The following is a 21,511-nucleotide window of genomic DNA, read 5'->3' on the forward strand; positions in this document are numbered from 1 at the left end:
GAGAGACAAAAAATATAATAAATGTAAAAGAGGTCATACTACAACTTTGAAAGCTGAAATAAACAAGCTGGACAAACAAATTAAATATAGTGTGAGACAAGATTTGAAGAAAAATTTGAAGAAAATTTATATAAAGATATTGAGCATAATAGGAAACCATTTTATTGCTGCATAAGATGTGGAAGGAGTAAAGATATACAAATTCCTAAACTATATCTAGATTTCTAAAATTTATTCTCACACACAACAGAACAAAATATTTTGCATAACAGTTTGGCTCCACAAAGGGGATACGTTCTTCTAGTGATATCCATCTAGACTCTGATACTGGAATCAAAATAGATTATATTGAAAAGAACTATGCAAACTGGATCCAAACAAAGCGCAGGGAGGAGACGGAATTAGTAATAACGACTTGAGAACACTTCAACAAGAACTTACAGTACCATTATATCTATTATTCACTAGGTCATATAAATATGGGGAGATTCCTCAAGATTGGCGACATGCTCTTATTAAACCTGTCTTTAAGAGAAAGGGGAGTAGGACAAACCCAGAGTCATATAGACCCTTAAGTCTTCGTTCATGTTGTAGAAAAATAATGTAGATAGTAATACTGGATAAATTATTGTCAATACTCCAAAGATTGGGACTTGAAACCATACATTATCATGCAATGAAAATAACCCTATTACCATCTGTAAGATGATGTTCTATGACAATATAACAGCAGCTATAAATGAAAAAATTGTGCTGTGATGTAATTTATATAGATTTAACTTCAGCATTTGACAGGGTCATACACAAAACACTGGGCAATACATTACAACTAGGTATTGATTTACTGTTGATAAGATGGATAGCTGCATGACTTATGACTAGGACATGGCAAGTATCATACAGCAATTGGACAGGTGAAATTCTTGGTTAAATCAGGGTGTCCTAGGCCCTTACTTGTTTAGATTGTTTCTTGCAGGCCTTTTTCATCAAGGTGTTCTACAGTCTGTATGCGAATGACCTGAAATTGGGTAAACTGATTACATGTGTTACAGATAGGGCATGTCTACAAAAGAACTTGACCAAATAAACCATTTGGGCACAGGAGAATAATATGCCAATAAATACATAAAAAACTAAACATATGAGATTTGGGAGACAAACTGAAAGGTGAATATTTAATACAGCACGCAGTGATTGAAACTGTAGACTCGTGTAAGGACCTAGGTATATGGGTAGATTCAGCTATGAGTTTTTCTAATCGTATCAATCAATTGGTTAATGATAGTTATGTAACTATAGACTGTACAACAAGATTTACAAAGTCTAAAAAATAAGAAATGATGAAGTCATTGTTTGTTAATTACATTAAACCCTAACTTGAGTATGGAATAATAATATGGAAACCTTATAAGAAAACAAGCATGAGTAAACTGGAAAGAGTAGAGCAGAAATATACCATGAGCATTCATGGATGTGAAAACTTAAGTTATGAAAGACTAAAAAAAATTTGATCTCTTATAGTGGCTCTTACAGATATTCAAGAGGAAATCTTATTGAGGTTTATAAGCATTTAGAGACAACTATCTCTGTGAATGTTTGGGGTTATAAAAAAGTAGTAGAGAATTATCAGACAAGCTATGTGGAAGACTCTGTAGGAATGAGACGTGTACTGACTGGTTCTCTGAGACAACAGGTGATGTATGGAACAGGCTACCAAATTACATTAAAGCAAGCACTAGTTTAGATCTTTTTAAGAGCAACCTGGACAATTATTATGGGAACAACTGTTTTGTTATATTGGCAAGCTAGTAGAGCATTATTTTCCATGTTTAAAACATTTGTATGTAAAGTGCACAATATTTCCACTGCACTATATGCAAGGAGCTTTTGTGTATAAACCACAAAAAAATCTGTTTCATTTCATATGAAAATTTGTATTATTGTGTACACAAAAATCTGCCTAAGAGTACCTGTAAACATCTTCCTTCACTAACAAAGGCATTTTTTACAAAGTTATCATATTGTATTCATTGTTGTTTGGCTGCTATTTCTTAGAATGTTGATGAGAGTCTGTGAAATCAACAAAAGAATCATGTTTCAAAAAAGTTATTCTGCTGTATGTGCAAACACCAACATTTCTTTACACAGAAATAACTGCATGAAAGTACTGCGCCGGTATAAAGATGTAAATGCAATGTATAAAAATATTTGCATTAGAGCATATTTCCATTACTGTACAGTTATCACACTAACTGCACTCCAGTCCATGGAAAGACATTAAATACAGGAAATACTAAAGTGATAGCACATACAGAGATTTGAATGCTAGCGGTTAATGACACTTGCACTGTTATACCGCTGTGGATACAAATAACAAAGCCATGTGCTATACAACACTGTGCAAAGCCTGTTGATGCACTCCATATAGTGATCTTCGACAACACTTCTTTATACTGTTTGACAAAGATTTGGACTTCCTGATACACAGACCTGACCTACAGTAAGGGGTCTTAAAACTAAAGTAGGAAGACCTGCACCCCCTTTGCAGACATGCACTGTGTTTCATTTTAAGGTTTGTGATGCAACACGTACAAGAATATACATTGCAGGATTTGAAAATGTGTTGTATCACTTGCAAATATGCATTACTATCAATACAAACTGTTTTAAAGGACTTGTATAAAGCTCTGCATTACATCACTTCCAGAGAAATTCTAAGATGTACCCAGTTCAGTATTCAAACAGGTCAGTACTACTGCATGTCCAGAGATGATGGTCGTAGTACCTATAGCTGTTTAAATGAAATACATACAAACAATATACTAAAGAACACCTTAGCTGACAAACATTTTCCCTGACTGGAATATTCAGAAGAATTTTAATGGTCTCTTGATATATATATTATTGCTTTCTTTATTGTACAACACATTCACATACATTTTGGTGTAAACCACATCCAGATGTTGATTAAACACACACATACATTTGAATAGCATTCCATTTCAAGAGAACCTTTCATCTATCCATTTTAGCAGCATGGCTGTTTCATAGCACATTATGTCTACATACTCTGCTTTTAGAATATTTAATCCATGGATAATTTGTTCTGCAAAAACATACTTCAGTGTGCCTTTTCATATAATGCGTCATCCATGTTCAGGGGAGTTTCAAAGTGTGATTACATCAAAATGCCAGTGATTTAAAATCAGAACATGCAGGCAACAATTAAGACTGAAGCTATAAGTATCCTAGCAAAAGTGGGCAAATTAAATTTTCTTCCTTTCATAGCTATAAGTAAAGCTTCTACAAAAGGTTGGATTCCATCTCTGCCTCCCAAGAACAATCCTACATTTTGTACATTCATGGGGCAGCCATTTACCAGGATAGCTAACTGCAAAGCCAAACAAGTCATTTTCGAAAGGGTTATGGATATCACCAGTACTAAAACAATCCTTATAGATGCTAATAGTTATTATATAATACAAGTACAGATAAATTCAGCATTCAATTACAGATGCTCCTCCCATATAAATCCTTTATAAAATGTTGTACACTTCAAGAATGAGATTTAGAATGTACGAAGTGTTAAATTCTGACACACCAGCTGCCAAATAATACAACTTGGACCCCCATTTGACAAGAAAATATAAATACTTGTGAAGAGCAAGATATTAAGAATAGAGACAATTGAAACTGCAGTGAATCCAAAGCAATATAACAACATGTAGGCAATATAAAAATGAATTTCAGGCCTTTCATGCTTAGACAGGCATGTGGAACAGAAGACAAAACCAGAGAAGTCTCCAAACTTCAACAATTTGGAAAAAAAAAATACAAGCAGATATCAGAACGGCCATATTACATTACCTAAATTAAGCCCTCAACACATGCAATATATGCAGTTCCTGTAGATAAGTAGCAGAGTTAAATGACAGGTTTTTTGGTCAGTCAGTAGGGATGAGGATTATAACTTTAATGCAGAAACATAACCCACTGCTGGGACTGTGTCAGACTAAGCAGACAGTAGAATAAACGTTATCTTTTTCATTTCTGTTTCTCTTCTGGGTGATTTTAAATTAAAAAAGTCTTTTCTATCCATATCTTGACTAATTCTTAACGGGTAAGCAGTGCCTCCTTGTTTGCAGCAGAACATTACTATTGCAGTCATGTGATTATGAAGCAGCATTCAGGTGTGCATCCTTAGTGAGTCATGTGATTATGAAGCAGCATTCAGGTGTGCATCCTTAGTGAGTCATGTGATTATGAAGCAGCATTCAAGTGTGCATCCTTAGTGAGTCATGTGATTATGAAGCAGCATTCAAGTGTGCATCCTTAGTGAGTCATGTGATTATGAAGCAGCATTCAAGTGTGCATCCTTAGTGATCTCACAACTCATTAAAATGAGTCGGTAAAATTATTTTAATTCTATAACAGAAAGTATAACTTGCAGGGTTTGGAGTTATGGTTTAGATTTACTCCTTCTTGGTCTGAGCTGCTGTTCCCTCCCTCGGGTTTCAGCTTTAGGATAACACTTGACAAGCTGGGTTAAATCTTAACAATGCAAAGTATTTTTTCTACAAGGAGAAATGCGTCAAAACAAAATACCTCAAACACTGTGAGCAAATTAGTTAATTATGGCTAATAGGTCAGAAGAGAAATTAGTTTCATTATCACAAGAAAAATTATTTTACAAAACAACTTTGTCTGACTTTACCATTTCACTTCTAAGGTAAAGTGAAATAATTTTGTGCAGGACCAGCATGTCTCTCCAGCTGGCCTTGCATCCTACCTGTTATTGTGATGTTGCTGTATGTGTTTGAATATTGTTCCTTCATTAGGACCTGTTGCATCTGGGCTGCCTTCTCTCGCTGCAGCTCTAGCATGACATCTGGATGATGTGCGATCTTACATCCCTTCTGTTTGTCCAACGCAATATCACTCCTCACAATGTCTGAACAAGCAAGAAAAAGAAGGAAAATGAAAAGCTAGACCAGGAAAATAGTGCCCCCCCCCATGGGAATAGTAACTATACAAAGTAAAGTTAGATATCAACTTCCAACAGCTATATATCTGGGTTTTACACGCTCTCGGTTTACATATGTGTTTTTTATAGGTTCTCCATTTTTTTCTACTTGCCATAAACTTGTCAACATATTTTTTATTTACATTTGCCTTTGTGGATTGAGCGTTGGCTGAAAACAGGTACACAAAAGATAAATCTACTTGCCAAGTTAACAAATAACATTTAAAAGAAAACTTAGAATGAACAAAGCATTAAAAGCATCTTATTCTCCCTTGTACTTCGTAGTTCTACATCTAAACCATCTTATGCTTGTCTGTGAGACAATGGTGGCCTAGAGACTTCTTATTACAGTGATGCTTCCACACACAAATGCACTGCACTTCTAGTGGGACATAATGAGCAGTCTCTCTGCCTGTATTCTGTAACAATACTGTATATCTGCATGATTTACCCCTCCTCTCTATCATTCGCTCCTTTTGCATTCTGACAACCCCATCATGCATTCCTCCCCCTATCTAACTATACCATTCTTCAGAAACACACTTCCACTTCTAAATAACTCTTTATTTAAGCTACATGTCTTAACTCTGTCCTGTCTTGATGATATTAAATGCCTTTATGGTTACATTTGAAGTCTCTTTATTATCTGCACAGATCTGTGAGATGCACTAACACCTACATTTTTATTCTTGCATTGCTTTATCCAACTGTATTGTTTATTTTCAATCTGCTGACTGCATCAGGCATCCTTCTCATATCTCTATTTTACACCTACTACCTACTGCAAATATCAGAAATATGATTATATCATTGACTTATTTAGATACTTATAGATTATCTTACTAACTCTAAAATACTGTTTAAGTAATTATGTAGTTTCCATGCTTTAATGTTTGATTTGCTTTATTTGAATCTTGATAATAAACTCTTGTCAATTTTGAAAAGGGTCCATTTGGATCAGCGGTCTATTGCAGTCAACAAATACCTGCATACAAATGAGGACAGGTGAAAAAGAGGTTTGTATTAACCAAACATGATGCATTCTGCAATGCCTATAATTGGCACAGACCTGAGTCAAACAATCAGGCCTGAGCAGAGTTACAGCCGTGCAAAAAATGTAACTGTATAGTTGAAACAATGATAGTGACCATAATGGTACAAAGTCACCAATATACCATCATAAGCTGCAGTGCTTACACAAGATATTTTTACAGTGATGGTAAATGCAAATTATCGTATCTTGTAGGACACCCAGGAAGACAGACAGATATGTAAGGTGGTATGAACCCATCTAATAGGCTCCAGTCTGTCTTCTGTGTAGTAGATAAACCTCTGGATAATACATGCAGATAAGTCCATTGGCTGAGGCCTTGCTTTGAGGAAGATGGGGGGAAATAGTGTCAAGATGTCCTTGACAAGTTGTCGAGCAAAGTACTGATAACACTGGCACAGTTAATTTCAGCACAAATGTCTTATGTTATGTCAGAGAGTTCCATGACTACAACAAAATCCATCAGACAGTAAGTTATGAAGTTAGAAAAAGAACACAGAACTTCAAAAGTCCATTTACTACTGACTGCAGCTGAAGTACCTACCTTATAAAAATAAATTATTGTTCCTTGCAAAGTATGAAATGGCTGGAACAGCCATCTTTGAAAAACAAAGTGGAAGGAAGTCTGTAAAGCTTGCCCTGCTGAATGTGTATTCTATCCCAACTGAATGTAACCTCCCTGACATCTCAGATGCACAGGTGAAAGATGCCCTCTCCAAAGCAAAAAACACAGCATCTGTGGGACCGGACGGTGTCCCAGGCTGTGTCTTACATGAGCTCCAAGAAGAACTGAACCCTCACATTAAGTCACTGTTCAAACTTAGTCTTACTACAGATATGTACCCAAAGAATGGCATACAGCTACAGTGGTCCCACTCCACAAAGATGGTGCCACAACTGACCCTGGAAACTATCGCCCCATAAGTCTGACTAGCCTGGTCTGTAAAGCTATGGAACGTATTATCATGGAACTCATAAACAAAGACATTGGGAGCCTCCAGACACTGGATTCGGCTTTGTTAAGGGCAGATCTTGCCTCTTAAACCTAGTTGATTTCTTTGAAACAGTTACCAAAGCCATAGATGAGGGTAAGGTAGTCCACACAGCCTATCTGGACATCACAAAAGCCTTCGACACAATACCCCACTCGGGCATCATAAATAAGCTTACCAGCTTAAATATCAACCCCTATATCACAAGATGGGTTGCAAACTGGCTCAGAGATAGAACCCACATGGTCAGAATCGCAGGTGCCATGTCCGAATCCAAACCAGTTACAAGTGGCATCCCACAGGGCTCAGTTCTGGGACCACTCTTGTTCGATATATACTTCTTTGAGGTTCAGGCTAACACGGGGGGATTATGGCTGACAAAGTTCGCAGATGACTGCAAACTAGGGGTCATAATCGAATCTCCAGCTGACACAAGCATCCTCCAAAAGGGTCTCACAGAGATGGATGCTTGATGCCAGAGCCACGGCCTCAAGCTAAATGCTAAAAAGTGCATAGTCATCCCCTTTGGGAAAAACAAGGTGCCCACAAATTACCACATAGGTGGTAATCCATTAAGTACGGAAGAAGTAGTTAGACATTTGGGGACCAACGTAGATAGTAATCGCTCCTTTGATAATCACGTTGCCACTCATCAGGCCCATAATTGAATACAATGCCCCTTTTGGGATGTACCTTACCTGACACCTACAGCAACTGGAGAGATCCCAAAAGTACCTCACCAAGAGGATCATGGGCTACAAACAGATGTCCTATGCAGCTCGACTAAAGAAACTCCAGCTCTACTCAGTTGCTTACCGCCTATTCAGAGGCAATCTATGCCTGACGTACAAAGCCATGTCAAACCCAGAATTAATGGACATGCTCCACCTCAAAAAATCCATTTCCCAGAGGCTCCCCTCACTCTAGAATAGAATCCCAATTCATGTTAGACATAGCCCCTCGCTGACCCTCTTCAAGTGAAATCTGGACGCGTGGATGGGAAATCGCAAATTCACCCCTGGGATCTCTTCTGTGTCCCTACTAGACAGAGGCACAGTAAACTAATCTTAAAAGGGTACCTTCTGTGACCTACTTTACAGAGGTACAGTAGGCTAATCTAATAGGGAGGTGGAAGCCAAGTACACTCTGGCTAGGCTTATAAATGCCCAAGGGCAGATAGCCTAGTATCTACCTATGAACCTATGAACCTATATCTTGCAAATCCAGCTCCTCTTGACAAAAATAAACACACATTTTGACCTTCTTCCATTTTTCATTTTCTTCATATAGCAACCATAGCATGTACCTAAAATACACATTTACAGCTGCACCTAACTGTGAAACCAAGAATTTGATATACGTAGCCAGCTGCACTTGTAAAAAAAAATATGTTGGCAAAACAGATAGACAACTAAGAGAACAAATGGTCATATCACACCAGGTATTGTACTTGCTTTTGATGCAGAAGGATATGAGTTCTACTCCCACAGCATGTAAAGGGATTACTTATGCTAGGCTTACGTAGGCTCTCGGGCCGATAGCCTAGTACCTTCCTATGAATCTATAGGAAATACACCCCGGGGATCACTTCTGTGTCTCTGTTCGACAGTGGCACAGGAAAATAACTTTCTTGGGTGGTGTAAGCCAGGGAACCTTGTTGGCTAGGCTTACGTAGGCCCCTCAGGCTGATAGCCTAGTACCTGCCTATGAACACATAAGGGACCATCTTTATTGTGTAAGGAAAGGACTCAGATATAGTACCATTGCCAGACATTTGCTAGAACATGGAGAGTCCAGCAGTTTTACATTACAACTTGGACTGCTGCTAATATTGTTTCAAGTCAGGTATTATTTGCTACTGGTATTTTGTGATATAATGAAAGGAAAGCATTTATACTGCTTCTACAACTCTGTTGCGTTTCTGCTGGGATTTTTGGTGACCACTGAATAATGGCTACGATATTTAACTCTCCGATAGAAGGTACAGGGTTTGACTTAGTTCTGCGTGAGATTGGCTAAACTTAAAATAGTCCACAAGGACAGCTATCCTAGTACTTACCTATGAACCTATAAATTAACCACCCAGAAAATGCCCTCTACTGTTTCTTTCCCAACTTTCACAAAAAAAATAGGGTCTCACTGCACTTTCCAGAGCTAAAAACACTGTATCAGTGGGTCCTAGATAGCACAGGAAGCCTCATAAATAGCTTTAAAAATGACCTGTTGGGCCCAGTAGAATCTCTATTCAGCCACAGCCTCCAGACAGGCTTCCTCCTTAAGGAATGGAGAACTGCAATAGTCATTTCTCCACACAAAGCTGGACCATCAGCAGACCCATAAGTTTGACTAGTCTTATATGAAAGGCCATGGAAATAATTACTGTGAACCTGCTAAACAAAGACATAGGAAATCTTCCAACACTGGTCCCATTCCATTTTAATTTCATCACAGGCAGGTTATGCCACCGAAACTTGGTGGACTTCTTTGAAAAGGTCACGAGAGCCATAGACGAGGCCAAAATGGTACATATTGCCTACCTTGACCTGGTAGAGGTATCTGACACAATACTTCCCCCATAGACAAACTCACAAGTTTAGACATAAATCTCTATGTCACCAGAAGGACAACCAAATGACTCACAGACCGGACACATGAAGTTAGAGTGGGGGAATCCACCTACAGCAAAGGCCTGTTACTAATTGTGTCCCACAGGACTCGGTATTGGAACTTCTACTTCTCTGAAGTCAAGGCAAATATAGAGGACCTCTGGCTGACCAAATAAGTTGACTATAGCATAATAAGCAAATAAGTTGACTATAGCAAGCTTGCTGCAGTCACTGAAATCCCCAAAAGATTCAGATATCCTTCAGAAAGTTCTGACACAAACAAATATCTAGTGCCAGAACCATAGCATAAAACTCAGTACAAAAAATGCATAATTATACCCTTTGGGAAGATGAAACCCCCTGCAAGTTACAACATCGATAACAATCCCATAAGAGTAGATCCAGTGGTAAGAGACTTGGGAACTCAGGTTGACAATGACCTGAACTTTGATCACCATGTGACCATAGTAGTTAGAACATCCTTCTATTTGACACAACTTATAAGTAACGGCATGGCATCCAGATCTAAGGAGATCATAGTCACACTATACTCAGCCCTCATTAGACCAATATTCAAATGCAATGTATCCTTCAACATGTACCTGATCAGGGATTTGCAACAGCTGGAGTGTTTACAGAAGTTCCTCACTAAAAGAATACAGGATGTAAATAATATACCCTATGCTTACCACCTCAAAGCCCTGTTCCTGCACTCGGTCTCCTACAGACTACTGAGGGATGATCTATGCCTAACCTACAAGGCATTCCCAGGATCCACCCCTGATGGCTCCACTACACATTCACAAAACAAACAGTACTAGAATTACCTGATCTAAGGATCTAAACCACATCTGAGACAGACAAAAAAAATGTTGGCGGAACAGGTATGTGTCTCGGAGATTACCCATTCTCTGGAACAGACTCCACATTCAAGTGAAACAATACTCTTCCCTGCGCCTATTCAAACATAGTCTGGACCAATGGATGGGAAATTGCAAATTCACCACTGGTTAGTCACCTGTGGCCCTTATAGACCATGGCTGTTTGTGTATGCCCTAACTCCCCAGCATATACCAAAGCAATTCTAGCCCATGAATATTGATAATTGGAAACATTGGGGCATGAATGGTTAAGCTTTAAAAGGTTCTAGGATTTTTGGTGTAATAATCTCCTATGATCTTATGATGCTATTATATTTCTGTGTTTTTTTTTCTTCTCTTCCTTGTTTTTCTCATTTGTCATCCTTATTAATAACAGACATGAGTGAGAAATAAAACTTACCCCACTCAAAACACTTTTCTTTCTTACAGTAGTAATAACTGACCCTGTATATTGCATTATTTTCTTCTTAACAAGATCCCACTAACTCCTTATCTAGCTGTTGAGATAGTTTCAAATAATGCTTTTCCCATTTGCCGCTCAGCAAAACTGTAGTAAAACAAGAAAAAAAAATACCCTAGAAAGCATTCCTTGGATTGATAATGACACATTTTTACTGCAAACTAGTAACTGGATTTCAACCAAATTGAATATTCTTACCCAAATTCATAAGGTTTACATGTTTTTCCTGAAATGTTTCATTGTACAAGGTAGAGTGAACTGGTTTAGTTCATCGGTTAGTGCAAGTCAAAAAAGCATTACTTGAAAGCAGGTTAACAAATGATTAGGGTTGTTGGTGCTAAAGTGAGCAATGTAGCTAGCAGGGGAGATAAACTGAGTGCCAGACAGAGGCCATAAATCAATGCAGCATCTCAGAGCCAAACAAAGAATAAAAATCATGGTGATGAGACACCAAAATCCAATCCAGGACAGACTGTGGCAGGTGTGACTTGCTAATATGGGTATGGGAAGTGATTAGGGGCCACTGCTCTTTATTATTTTCACCAACCTACTTTACACTTCTTGTCCCAGCTCTACACTTGTACAATATGATTCAACAGTCATCACCATTGCTGATAATCCATCTGACCTCCACTCTACTACCCAAGCATCATTCCACATCATAGAGACATGGCTTTGTGACAACAAATTAATTCTCAACCCTAAGAAAACTAAGCTCCTACTCTTCCCTCCCAAAAAACTACATTTTCCATCCTATCTAGCAATTAACACTGTCATTACTGCTGACCCTAGCACTAAACTGCTAGGAGGCATAATAGATGATCAGCTTAAATTTGATTTCCAAATCACTACCTCTATCAAAAAGACTCACCAGAAACTGGAACTCCTTTACCGAAACAAAAGACATTTAACCAACACAGCCAGAACTCTCCCCCATGCATTTCTTCTTCCCACCCTTCTCTATAGCTGTCAGTTATACACAAAATCTTAATAACATACTCATAACCAAACTTGAAACTACCTATAATAAAGTTGCTAGATTTGCTGCAAACCAAACCTACAAGTCACACCATTGCCTATCTCTTAAACGATTGCAGTGGCTCTAATTCCCTCATTTGCTGCTACTACAGTAACTGCTAATTATCCACTCCGTCCTCTATCTACCATCTTTCTGCCCTAGCCTTTTATCATTTATAACTAAATATTCCCCAACCAGGACACTACGTAGCTCAGACCTAGACTTCCTACAGATCTATAAACCCAAAACCAAAACAAGGTGCTTACTCTATAACCCTGCTACAACTTGGAACCAACTACCCCTAGAAATTAGGTCCCTTGACCAAACAAAGCATTTCAAACTAGCCACTCGGAAATACCTAATAAATATAGTTGGTCCTGCCACTGTAGTCATCCTCCCTGAAACTACCCAACCCTAGCTTCTGTCCCTCATCCCTCCTTTCTCTTCCACTGTCTACCTTAATAATCATCTACCTCTCTGTCTCGTTGCTTAACCACTACATTACCTTACTACTCCTTCTGTACCTATACTATATCTAACTATTTAGAAATAATGAGCACTGTATTCCCTGCATGACATTGTACCTAAGTTTTTGTTGTAAGAATTCTGACATTTTGCTCTTCTGCTTTTCTGTATGATTTATTGTAAATGCTTTTTGCAGTTTGATCTCTAACATTGTACACAACTGTTTTCTGTATAATTTTATTGTTAAATTGTTACTTCTCTGACTAACTGATTAGCTGCAAGTGTAAGTTTCTTGCTGACTGTATGTAAAATGTAAATACTGATTGCTGAGCTTTTCTCCTCGGGTCACCACTGAAAATGAGCTAAACGCTCAGCTGGACTAACCCGGTTAACAAATGTAAAATAAATAAATAAATAAAATGTTACCCAAGTTGTTCATTAAAGTATTATCAAGACAAAGAAGGCATCTGGCTAATCATAAAAAATAAGCAAGCATTTTATGATATTCTTACATTCACTGCTACAGTATTCATCACATATGAGATTCTCTGCCATGGAAGTCCAGCTTCCAGCCAGTCTACCAAAGCCTACCATTGCTTTAAGGTATGCTGAACATCACCCAAATGCTCCTCACGTAGTAAAGGGCATAAAGGTGACATTCAGGTGTACCATCCTCAGAACTTCTTTGCCGCCAGTCTGAACACTGTTTTGAACTGCTGGTCTGCTTGCCTACAACTGTTTTCTACCATTTTACTACATTTTTGTATTCCAGTGATTCCTCCTGTTTGCTGAAGTCCTCACCAGTGCATAAAAGTATGCAGTCAGGGGTTTGTTCTTTTTCTTGAATTTTTTGTTCTGTTTCAGGGTAAGTGCCGGTGTGGAAGACAGATACCCCATAAAGACAGCCACAATAAGTGCCTTTTTTGCCTAAGAACTTCTCATGACCATACGTCTTGTTTGACTTGTCAGGCATCCATCCCAAAAACCCTTCACAGTAGGCTTTCATCCCTTTCATTGTATCTTGAGAACCAGTGTCTTAAGCTTCTTGCTAAAGATACAATGGAAGGAACTTCCTGCCCTGAGGGTCAGCCATCAGGGAAGAAGGTGAAAAAGGTAAGACTGGAATCTTCCACTGTCCAGCCTCTGCTGGGTGTGTCTCCCGAGGTTGTTACAAACCTGGAGTCTAGTCTGGATGTGTTGTCAGATTTCTCTGCCATGTCAGGGTCGGAGGCCGGTGAGGTCTGGTGGGCATCAAGTCTGGCGAGGCTTTGCAGACATCTGTTTCAGACATTTAGGAGGAACCATGGTTGATTGTTTCTGAGGGGTTAAGGGGGTTCCAAAGATTCTTCTGAGGGGAAGAAGTTCCCACTACGGTTGTCGAATGCAGTCCTGAGTCAGAGCCTTTTCAGTTTTCTAGGGCAGACACTCTCTTAAAAAAGAAACAGAAAACTAAACAGGTTTCATCTGCTCCTAGGGATCCACAAAGTGAGTGGCAGGCCTTTACTCAGGGGTTATTTAATGCTTTACAGTCACGAAGGCTTCCTCAAGGGGTTTCGGTTCCTGCTCTTCCTTGCTCCTCTACTCAACTTAAAAGGGTCAGGGAACTGAATTGTTCTGAGGAAGAGTTGGATTCTGATAAAGAATCCCTTACTTATTCTACTCGGATTCCTTCTCCTTTATACTATGGGTCAGAGGAGGAGGAAATTTCCTTTGGGGACACAATCATTAAGATGATGGAATTTTTTAAGTGGGATTGTGCTCAGGTCTCTGATATCCATAAGAGGTAGTATGAGTTACGTCAGATGGAATCTCCTAAACCTGCGGTTATTCCTCTTGTTTTGGCTGCTTTTTCCAATGGCTCTAAACCACCTGATTCTCTGCCTCTGGCTCCCATGAAGCCTGATAGGTTTTATAGGGTGCCTGAGGACTGTTCCTTTTTGTTGAAATGTCCTGCTGCTGACCCCCTCTATGGTGTCTGTAGCCTCTGATAAGCCATCTCAATTGCTTCCTTCATCCAAGTTACTGCCTTCTGACAAGGACAGCAGAACCATGAATAGGCTATCCTAGCTTTTAGGGCAATTAATTATCAGAGCCATATATCTAGGTCTGTGTCGGTTCTTCTTTCTCAGGCTTGTCATCTTTTTCTGGTCTTTCAGACTCAGAGTAAATCTTCTGCTCTTTCTTTGCTAGGGACTTCCTCTCTAGTAGTTTGTCATTCTATCAAATGTAGTTATGATGCAGCATATGCCTTCTAGGGCTGCTGCTTTTGGTTCAGTAATGAGGAGGTATTCTTGGCTTAGGCTTCAACCCTTACCTGATGATATTAAGGCTAAGTTGATGGATGCTCCTCTGGATAATAAACTTTTGTTTGGGGAAGTGGCTGTTGGTTTATTTAAGTCTTTTCAGGACAAAGTGAAGGCCTTACAGGAGCTTAAACATGTGTTTCTCCTGTGCCTAAATTTCAGAGAAACTACCCTGTTAAGTCAGCCTTTGTTCGTAGGCAATCTTGGTCTCCTGCTAAAGGTAAAAAGGGTAGTAAATGGGCTCCTCCCACTAAGGCTACTCAGACTGCAGATATTCAAAAGACTTCTTTTCCTGACAAACCAGGTGCTGTCTGACTATCCACCTATTCCCAGCTACATTCCTCTTTATCTTTGCCTTTCTCCTCCTACTTGGTTTTGAATCACCCAGGATTCTTGGATTCTGTCAATCATTCATCAAAGGCACTCCTCAGGAACAACTTCCCCAGAGGTTCTTTGAGATCTCTTGTCTCAGGGTAACCATTCAAGATGCCCCTGTATCCCAAAAGGTGGAAGGGGTTTTTTTTCAAGAATGTTTTTAGTGCCCAGAAAAGAGGGCACTTAGAGACAGATTCTAGGCATCTCTCATCTAAACACTTTTCTGAAGGTGCCTTCCTTTTGGATGTTGTCTCTTCAGAGGTGCGTCCTACGCTAATGGCCCTGGAGCCTTTACAAGCCTAGCCCATAGAAGTGCCCTGGCATTGTGCCACCCAACCTTAGTTCCAGTGCCTCTATCAAGTAGAGCCACTGGAGTGATTCCCGGGCTTAACTTTCTATTTTCCATCCACTCATCAAGATTTCTCATGAAGAGGGCCAGTGAAGTGCTCTGCTTGACATGTATGGGAAGTCTATTCCAGAGCATGGGCAGTCTCTGAGTTATGAACCTGTCCCTCCAGCATGTTCTGTTGATTGTGGTAATGAGGTTGAGGTCTCTGGAGTGTGTGTTGCAGAGGGATTGGCATTTCTTTAGATGTAACATTTCTAACAGAGATGGGTCAGACATGGATTTGTAAGTCAAGCAGAGATCGCCTCTTAGTAGACAATATGAGACAGACAACAGCTGGAATTGTTTTGAGTCTGTCCATGTAGGACATGTGTTTATGGCCTAGGGTCCTCTTCATGAGGTACTTTTGTGGCCTTTCAAGTTGTTGCATGTGTCTAGTGAGGTACATGCCAAATGGGGCATTATACTTGATGACTGGCCTAATGAGGGAAGAGTAGAAAGAGATGATGACCTTTTTCTTCTTGGATGCAAAACCTTTGGTAATGACATGTGCCACATAGAAGGGCTTTCTGACCACAGTGGCAATGTGGTGGTCGAAGGAGAGGTTGCTGTCAGCCTGTGTCCCCAGATCTCTTATAATGCCTTCAGTGTTCAGTGGGCTCCCATTGATGTGGTAATGACTGGCAACTGAGTTTCTCCCAAAGGGGATGATGACACATTTTTTGGCATTAAGCTTAAGGCCATGGTTTCAACACCAGTCATTGGTCTCAGTGAGGCCTTTCTGTAGGATGTCTACATCACTTGAGGAGTTAATAATGGCTCCCAGCTTGCAGTCATCTGCAAACCTGGTCAGCCAGAGTGCCTCCACGTTGACCTGGACTTCTGAGAAGTAGATGCCAAACAGGAGAGGACCCAGGACCGATCCCTGAGGGACTCCACAAATGACTGGTCAGCAGTCTGACTTGGAGTCAACTACTTTCACACTGTGGGTTCTATCTGTGAGTCAATTTGCAACTCACCTAGTGATATAGGGGTTGATGCCTAGTTTGGTGAGTTTATCAATAATTCCTGAGTGGGGAATGGTATCAAAGGCCTTGGCCAGATTGAGGTAGGCTGTATGAACTGCCTTGCCCTCATCCACAGCTCTGGTGATGGACTCAAAGAAGTCAAGCAGGTTGAGCAGGCATGATCTACCTTTCACAAAACGAAACTGAGTGGGATCTAGAGTTTGGAGATTTCCTATATCCTTGCTAATTAGGTCCATGATGATGCGCTCCATAGCCTTACATATCAGGCTCATCAGGCTAATGGGGCGATAATTCCCAGGGTCTGTAGTCACTCCCCCTTTATGGAGAGGGATGACTGTAGCGGTGCACCATTCGTTAGGGAAAAAGCCTGAGGTGAGGCTGTGCTTGAACAGGGCACAGAGATGTGGTGCCCATAGCCGGCCTTAGGCATAAGCCAACTAGGCGGCCGCCTAGGGTGCCGCTCTAGCAGGGCACTTTTTGAGTATTTATTTGGTGTAGGTAGACCAAGATGGGGGAACCAGGTGGTGTGGTAGGGGGCGCTGTGGGGCCCTTTTGTCTAGGGCACTAGTTGACCTAAGGCTGCTCCTGGTGGTGCCATTTCACTTTGTAGTTCATGTAGAACACATCCAGGGATATTGCCGGGTCCCATGGAAGCTGTATTCTTGGCCTTGGACAATGCAGCTTTAACCTGTGCTGCAGTAATGCTGGGTGTCTGGCATTCCTCCGGTGTTGTGATTGGTCCTTTAAGGGGGGGAGAGGGGTAAAGTTGTCACTGAATCCGTCAGCCAGTATGTTGGCAACATCTGTTGGCTCAGTATAGGAGGTACCATTGTGCAGTAACTCAGAGCAAACCTGGGTATTGCCATGGAGATTCTTGATATAACTATCAAAGGCTTTGTGGTTGTTTTTAGTGTCTGCCACAATTCTGCCTTCATAGCTGACTTTAGAGGTTTTGATGAGGGATATCAACTTTTTGTTGAGGCTAACAAGGGAGTTTTTCCAGTCTTGGGACTTCACCTTTTGCTGCAACAGTTTCTTCCTTCTACTGTAGAGTTTATTAATGACAGGAGACCACCAGATTGGTTTCTTTTTTAGGAGTCGAGCGTCTTGGTTTTGTTGTGTTTGGCTACTGCCATGCATTTATGTAGGTGTTCGTACAGTGCTTTGGTGTATGATGCAGCAGCCATGCATCTATTTTCCATTGACATGGGTGCTGTGAAGTTAGCCACCTCTGTTTTAGCAGCCCAAAGTCAGCTTTGGAGAAGTTTTTCATGGTGGTTACCTTTGCGGGGGGTGTGGCTGAGATGTGGATTTCCATGGTGATTAGTTTGTGATCAGATCTAACCAGGGAGGAAATGACTATTTGTGTAGAGCAATGGTTGCCCATGTTACTAATAACCAGGTCAAGGATGTTGCTTCCTCTAGTGGGGGTAAGAATGAGCTGGTCCAAGGGATTGGAATTGATGATTTCCAGGAAGCATTGGGGCAGTGTATTGGTGCATGACTAGTTTTCCCAGTTGATGGAGGGGTAGTTGAAGTCACCTAGTATGAGAGTGCTGAGTTGGACCTTAATAGTTTCCAGGGTGCTTAAGAACACGGAGTGAGAGTCTTGGGACATGGTTGGGGACCTATAGCAGGCTGCGACCTGAATCACCTGCTAAAACCAAGCTGCTGCTCTTTAAACCAACTAGGTCCACCTCACTATCTACCACCTTTAACATTACTTCCAGCAACAATACTTCTCTCTCTCACTGAACACACCGAACTCCTGGGCATAGAGACTGATAATCTGAGATCTGACATTCATATTTCCCAAACCATCAAGAAAGTCCACAAAAAACTAGGTACCCTCTATATAAGCCGACAATTCCTCTCCAAACAAACAAAAGCAACCATATCCCACACTCACCTTATCTCTACCCTCCTCTATGTCTCACCCATTTTTACCAACCTTAAAAAAACAGACTTCGCAAAGCTTGAATCCTGCTATAACAAAATAGCTAGATTTGCCTCTGACTCCCCATTTAGAACTCACCACTGCATATCCTTAACTCAGCTTAAATAGTTAGAACTCCCCAACTTTTACATTACAATCAACTTTCACTGGTCCATAAAATTCTATATCAACCAGATAAAATTCCTGCACTACAAAACTTACTTCATCAGCGCACTAATAATAGGACTCCACTCCAGTAATAGATTTCTTCTTAAAGTGACTAAATCAAATAACACAGCAGGGAACACACTCTTCTCTAATTACATGTCAAAAATCTGGAACACTCTCTCAGTGATATAACTACTACTCCTTCCTTCATAAATTTTAAACATTCACTAAAAGCCCATCTCAGTAACAACTGGCTATGCTCCTGTACCACTCCAGGTTAGACATCCCTCATTAAAATACTCCTTCTCTTACCTGACTTCTGCACCTCTAGCAGTGTTAATAGGTCTAGGCTCTACAATGGTACTGCATACATAAGCTATAGTAAAAGTATAGTAGTTTCTAGCTTAATCTTAACAAATACATGTATTAGATATAACACAAATTACATAGTTGTTTCTGCTTAGTCTTAATAATTCTTCTGGAGATTCTAACCTAGTCACAGAATCTTATTTGTGATGCTTTTATTGGATAGTGGACATAACTTATGATAAGAATGGAGTGTAAACTTCTAACTCATGTGACTTTAGTAGTGATGTTATACCTAATCTATCAAACTAATTGTACTATCTGTCTGTATCATAGACTTCATATGTTATTTGATCTATGTCTAACTGAAGCTTTGACTGCTATTTTTCTAGACTTGTTAATCAATTAACATATTTATTAGTGGTCTTTATTTGACTATTTGCTTGTTTGCTTGTAATTTTCTGGAGCTTTTCTCCCTGGGCCTCTACTGAAAAAGGACCTGTGTCCAGCGGACCTTCCTGGTTAACAAATGTAAAATAAAATAAATAAATAAGATAAATGACCCAATGTTAGTTGTACCTGAAGTATTTCAGATGCATTATGCTGGGCTACTAATCTGGGGGTGTGCATATCCTTTATGAATATAGAGACACCACCGCCTTTGGAGCTTGGGAACTTGTTCTGGGGCCGAAAGGTGTGGAATGAGTTATATCCTGGTAGCACGGGCGTGCTTTCTGCTGCTTTAAACCAGGTCTCTGTTACAGCACAAATGTCGATGTTCTCCATTTTGAGGAGTGCTTCAAGCAAGTGCATCTTGAGATTTAGACTTCTAGTGTTGAGCAGCATGACCCTCAGATTGCATTTATTTACAGCTGTTATGGTGGCAATTTGGTCTTTGGAACATCACCTAAAAAAGGCACTATAGGGGTGGCAAAAGCCTTAGCCAGTACCTGGAAACCCAGGGGTGACAGAGATGCAGGCCATCTCTGGCAAAGCATCGAGGACTGTCAATCATGTCATCCCAAGTAGACAGATACTGGATCCTCTTAGAATGACACCAGAAATTTAGCCAATTGTTGAAGTCAATCATTTTCTGCTTGTACTGCGGTATCATTCTGGGCAACGGTAGGATGCTGCTCAGGGTTAGGGTCATACCTGCCTGGGCCACATAATCCAAGAGCTCCTCCATGTCTCTTTTCATGTAGTCCAGGGAGGTGCGTCTCAGGTCATTCACACCCACATGGACAGTGACAGAGTCATACTTGTACTTGTGTGGAGTGACCTGAGTGCATGTATTATGTATCAGATTCTGGCACCTGATAGACAGCTGACTGTTAACATCTCCTTATTCAACCCAGTGAGTGGGACATCAGTGTGCCTCACTGCTGAGTCACCTATGATTAGTGTATTCAGCAAACTGTTTTGCCTTAGGGGCTATGGTTGAAGGGCATACTGTGTAGGTGAGCAATGTGTCTTGTGGTTTGTGCTGTGTTGTGGTGGTTGAGTGTGTTTCTGCCTTGGAGGTCTCTGCTGTTTGGGTAGATTTCTAATGAGAGCCTCTGTGAAGGTGGGTGTGTGGTTTGTGTTTTTATGTGAGAGCTGTTCTGGAGGGCTGTGTGTTGCATGTGGTGTGGTGCAGGTGTTGATCTTCTCCTCTTGACCAGCTATTCCTGTCTTGGATTGAGAGTGCATGGCTTCCAATTTGGTATATATAAGTGCATCTCTCACAAGTCTGAGTATTGGGAGGTAAGGGGAGAGGGTTGTCTGTGTACATGAGGCAGTTGCTACAGTGCCGCAAAATGCCCAAGTTCACCAGTTTAATAGGAGAAAGCACAGGGAACTGACCTTTAGACATGCTAGGAGGGATGGACATTATTACTAAGTACTGGAGCTGTTTCTTTATATAGTCCTTTTACAGGAAAATGTCACTCAAGGTGTCTGAGTCTGTACAGAGCACTGCCAAGCACTTGAGGGAAACTAATATGTAGACCCTGAAATTTTAAGGATGAAGAATTTAGGCAGATATTCTGAAATTAGAAAGAAATCAAGCAGTACTTACTGAAAAATAAAGAATTAGCTTGTCAAGAATGATGAAAAGAGGGGAGTCGCATGAATAGCTACTGCCTGGCTACTACTAATGCTGGTCTCAGCACAGCTTCACTCTGTTGGGATACAATACTCCTTTGCTTCTTCTATCACCAGAAGCAAAACGTTAGCACCAATCCCAAGAAGAGAAGCAGGCCACGGCCTGTTTGGTGATCCACAGTTTTGTCCCAGATGATGCAAGGGTCTGCAGGCTTCTAGCCTTTTTCTGGTAGATGCCTAGAATAGCAGCCAGACCAGTCAGGTATGTTAACCACAGACACTCACTCTCCAACCAGAAAGAGTCAGGGATCAATGCACTCTGCTCCTACTCTCACCAAGATCAGAATATAAGCACAGATTCCAAGCTGTTACCAATAAAGCAGTTATTAAGCTTTCTGGTGATCAGCAGTCTCCAGGAAATAATGTAACTGCACTCCTTCTCTCACCTCAAATATTGTTTTCTCTCTT

At 40.4% G+C, this 21,511-nt stretch overlaps 1 protein-coding gene across 1 annotated transcript in view; it reads right to left on the bottom strand.

Moving 5' to 3' along the window:
- The window catches only part of HPSE2 (heparanase 2 (inactive)), a 2,291,060-nt gene that overhangs the window by 2,015,074 nt on the left and 254,475 nt on the right, over nucleotides 1-21,511 (bottom strand). The window contains exon 3 of the mRNA XM_044056830.1: nucleotides 4,790-4,951. Coding sequence (XP_043912765.1) covers nucleotides 4,790-4,951 — 162 coding nt within the window. The remainder of the gene's footprint in view (nucleotides 1-4,789; nucleotides 4,952-21,511) is intronic.

This window comes from Protopterus annectens, chromosome 14.part0, assembly GCF_019279795.1.
Source record: "Protopterus annectens isolate FY-2018-M chromosome 14.part0, PAN1.0, whole genome shotgun sequence".
NCBI lineage: Eukaryota > Metazoa > Chordata > Ceratodontiformes > Protopteridae > Protopterus > Protopterus annectens.